The 3,287-nt window shown below is 35.6% G+C and overlaps 1 protein-coding gene across 1 annotated transcript in view; it reads left to right on the top strand.

The window, feature by feature from the left end:
* The first annotated feature begins 289 nt into the window (after nucleotides 1–289).
* LOC101297565 (zinc-metallopeptidase, peroxisomal-like) overlaps nucleotides 290–3,287 on the top strand; it is a 14,210-nt gene continuing 11,212 nt past the window's right edge. The window contains exons 1-6 of the mRNA XM_004304338.1: nucleotides 290–476; nucleotides 588–663; nucleotides 926–993; nucleotides 1,695–1,786; nucleotides 1,878–1,951; nucleotides 2,068–2,111. Coding sequence (XP_004304386.1) covers nucleotides 360–476; nucleotides 588–663; nucleotides 926–993; nucleotides 1,695–1,786; nucleotides 1,878–1,951; nucleotides 2,068–2,111 — 471 coding nt within the window. The 5' untranslated portion in view covers nucleotides 290–359. The remainder of the gene's footprint in view (nucleotides 477–587; nucleotides 664–925; nucleotides 994–1,694; nucleotides 1,787–1,877; nucleotides 1,952–2,067; nucleotides 2,112–3,287) is intronic.

Raw genomic sequence — 3,287 nt, 5'->3', positions numbered from 1 at the left:
GAAAAATGTCTCATCGAATGCATTTTTATCTCATTTTTATTTTTAAAAATACAAATATAATCATGAAAATAATACCAAATGCCATCTAATACTCGGTTTATTTTTGGTCTTATAACCCCAATATTAATATAGTTCAGAAAACTAAAAAAAGAAAAGACAATATGAGAAAAATAGGCGAGTCTACCGTAGGAGAAACAAACTCGTACCGCACAGGATCTGTGTTCATCTCAAAATTAGAGAAGCGCACACCACCAAAGTCTATTCTGGGTGTCTCTGAGTCTCTCTCTCTCTGGTTCTCTCTCCCGCGGTGTTGTATTTGATCGAAGACAAAGACACAGAAAGAAGGAACCTTATAAGACATGGCTGTTGGGAAGGAAGACATTCTGAAAGCCCGTACGGACAAGAGGGAATACAGAAGGATCGTTCTCCCTAACTCCCTTGAAGTCCTTCTCATCAGCGATCCTGATACTGACAAGGCATACACTCTTCTTTCTCTCTTCATTATTATTCATGAATCTACAATCTTATCTTTAGGTTTTTCATATATTCTCTTTATTGAAATACTGAAATCTGTTTTCTATTCCCAGTGTGCTGCTTCCATGGATGTCAGTGTTGGTTCCTTCAGCGACCCTGATGGCCTGGAGGGCCTTGCCCATTTCCTTGGTAACTTTTACTTTTCGTTTACTACTGTGCTTTTGTATTTGGGTGTCTATTGCAATTTCACTTGCTATGTATGTATGCATATGTTTCTGTTTCGTATAAAATATTTCAACACTTGCAACCCTTTTTGGTGTCTTTACCACTTTTGCTTCTGGTGTCTTTGTTAGAGAGATGTTTGAACTTCTTACTGTCGGTTATAAATCAGTGAGTTACAATGCATAATCCTTTTTTTTTGTTTTTGAATAAAGCAAGTGTTTTCTTGCAGAGCATATGCTGTTTTATGCTAGTGAGAAGTACCCTTTGGAGGATAGTTACTCGAAGTACATCACCGAGGTAACTTTCAAACTTCACAGGGACTTGAGCCTTTTCAGCTTGTTTCTGCAGCAGCATTCAGCCGTTTTCGTGTCTTTTCAGCTTATTGCGATCTCACCCTTTATGTTTTATCATCCTCTCCACTTTATGTTACTGTTGTCTGAAATTGTTGAAAGTAGCGGAAGTTAAAACAATAGAAAGCAAAGAAAAAAACGCCTACACTAAAAAATTCTTGCAATTATACAGGACTCCCCAAGAAAAAAAAATAGCATGGTCATAATTTTGAAAATCCTCCTAAGCCACTCATGTCCTTATTGATGGATCGTACTTGTAGCTGGAACAGATATACTGAAGATATGTAATTTGTTAATATATTGTAAGATATATACTTTGTTCAAATGCTTACTTATCAATCTCACCCTTATGGAATCTCCAGTCTGAGTATCACAGCTGAGTAAGATATTATTATGTGTATCCTCTTGCTGTGGTGTTTTTTTTTGGTTTTTTTTATTTTACTGTTGTGAGAAGCCATCTTCCATAAGAATGTCTACTCCTCTATTTATATATTTTTTTGGTATTATAGAAGTACATAATCACGAAAATTATTGTTAATGATGTATTGTAGTGCATATCATGTTCTTTTGTCATTTTTCTACTTGTCAGCCTAAAATACTTATTTATGTTGTTTCAACTTCCTTATGGCTAATGTTCTTGATGCACAGCATGGAGGAAGAACAAATGCTTTCACAGCTTCTGAACACACCAACTATTATTTTGACATTAATCCTGATGGTTTTGATGAGGCTCTGGACAGGTAGATTATGCTTTTCTTTCTATTGGTTACTATTTTTCATTTTGGAATTTTAGAAACTAATTATAGTGCTGTTGCGTGTTTTATATTTCAGGTTTGCTCAGTTCTTTATTAAACCCTTGATGTCAGCTGATGCTACAACGAGGGAAATCAAAGCTGTTGATTCAGGTTAGCTACTCTATTTTTTGATAGCTTAATAATAAAATTATAGTTAGAATAAATGGTTCTTAGAATAAATAGATAAAGTAATACTGTTAATGACTGTTACGTGTTTGATGTTACAGAAAATCAGAAAAATCTGTTGTCTGATGGCTGGAGAATGAACCAGGTATGAGTTACAGCCTTTGCATTGTGTTGATTCTTTTCCCCTACATCAGTCTTACATGAAATGCAGCTATTAATCTCTCTCTCTCTCTCTCTCTCTCTCTCTCTCGATCTCTCGAACAATTTATCTTTGAAATATTTAAAAAAACTATCATGAATTCATGATATTATGAATTCAGTCCAAGTGTCTTGTTTGATATTGCGTCTGGCTGTGTTTACCAATATTTGGTTACTATAAGTTTCTTAGTTTCTACTTATAGCAAACATTCTCATAAAGTTTTGAATCAACTTCGCAGTGTCTTCTAATTAACCTTAAGTACTGGCCATCAATTAGATAGATACCCATGGAATATCATGGACTTTACTGGCATGTGTAGGGGATGGTGTTTCAGTTCTTTTTGGGTTTTTTTCTTCTTCTCACAAGTGTGATGGATCCAATTTTAAATGCACCATGTATGAACAGTAGGTTCATATTAGCACATGGGATTGATCTTGGTTCATCATTATAATTGTGACTGATCACCATTCTATATGCGTGTCGATCTGACTGTAGTAGTCATTGTGATGACAAATTGTAGCTTAAATTGACCCTTGGAGCATGTAGCTAATATATATTTGGAGTGACATGCCAGCACAATGTGCGGTAGGTCATGTCCAATCCAGTTAAGAATATGGGAGTTGCAGTGTTGCACGATATCGGTAGACTGATACAGGCCCATTCTGTTAATAGAGAATGTAGAACCACAAAGTCTATTTAATAGTGAGAGTGATATTATTGGAACTTCTGGAAATTCATTGTGTGCGCTGCATTGTGTTAAAAAAAAGAATGAAATATTGTTTTCGAGCGCAGATAGAATTTCTGGGAGAGCCAATGCCATCTCCATTGAAGATTATAGTAATTAACGTAACACTTTCAAGAAAAATGATGAAACATATATGTACTTCATCATGGCTTTTAAAGCTCACAACATCTGCATGAATATTAGACTATCTGGACGTTTAATAAGCTGTGCTGGCTATGCCATTAGTAATTGCAGACCAATGCTTTCAATACAAAATGTTTGAAAAGACCAATGCATACTGTGGAGTTTAGAAAAAAACACCTTTGATGTCTCTCCCTCCCTCTCTCTCTCTCTCTCTCTCTTCTCTCTCTCTCTCTCTCTCTCAACACACACACACA

This window comes from Fragaria vesca, linkage group LG6 (genome assembly GCF_000184155.1).
Source record: "Fragaria vesca subsp. vesca linkage group LG6, FraVesHawaii_1.0, whole genome shotgun sequence".
NCBI lineage: Eukaryota > Viridiplantae > Streptophyta > Magnoliopsida > Rosales > Rosaceae > Fragaria > Fragaria vesca.
The sequence above is the reverse complement of the archived record's forward strand: the minus strand, read 5'-3'. Positions and strand labels throughout refer to the sequence as shown.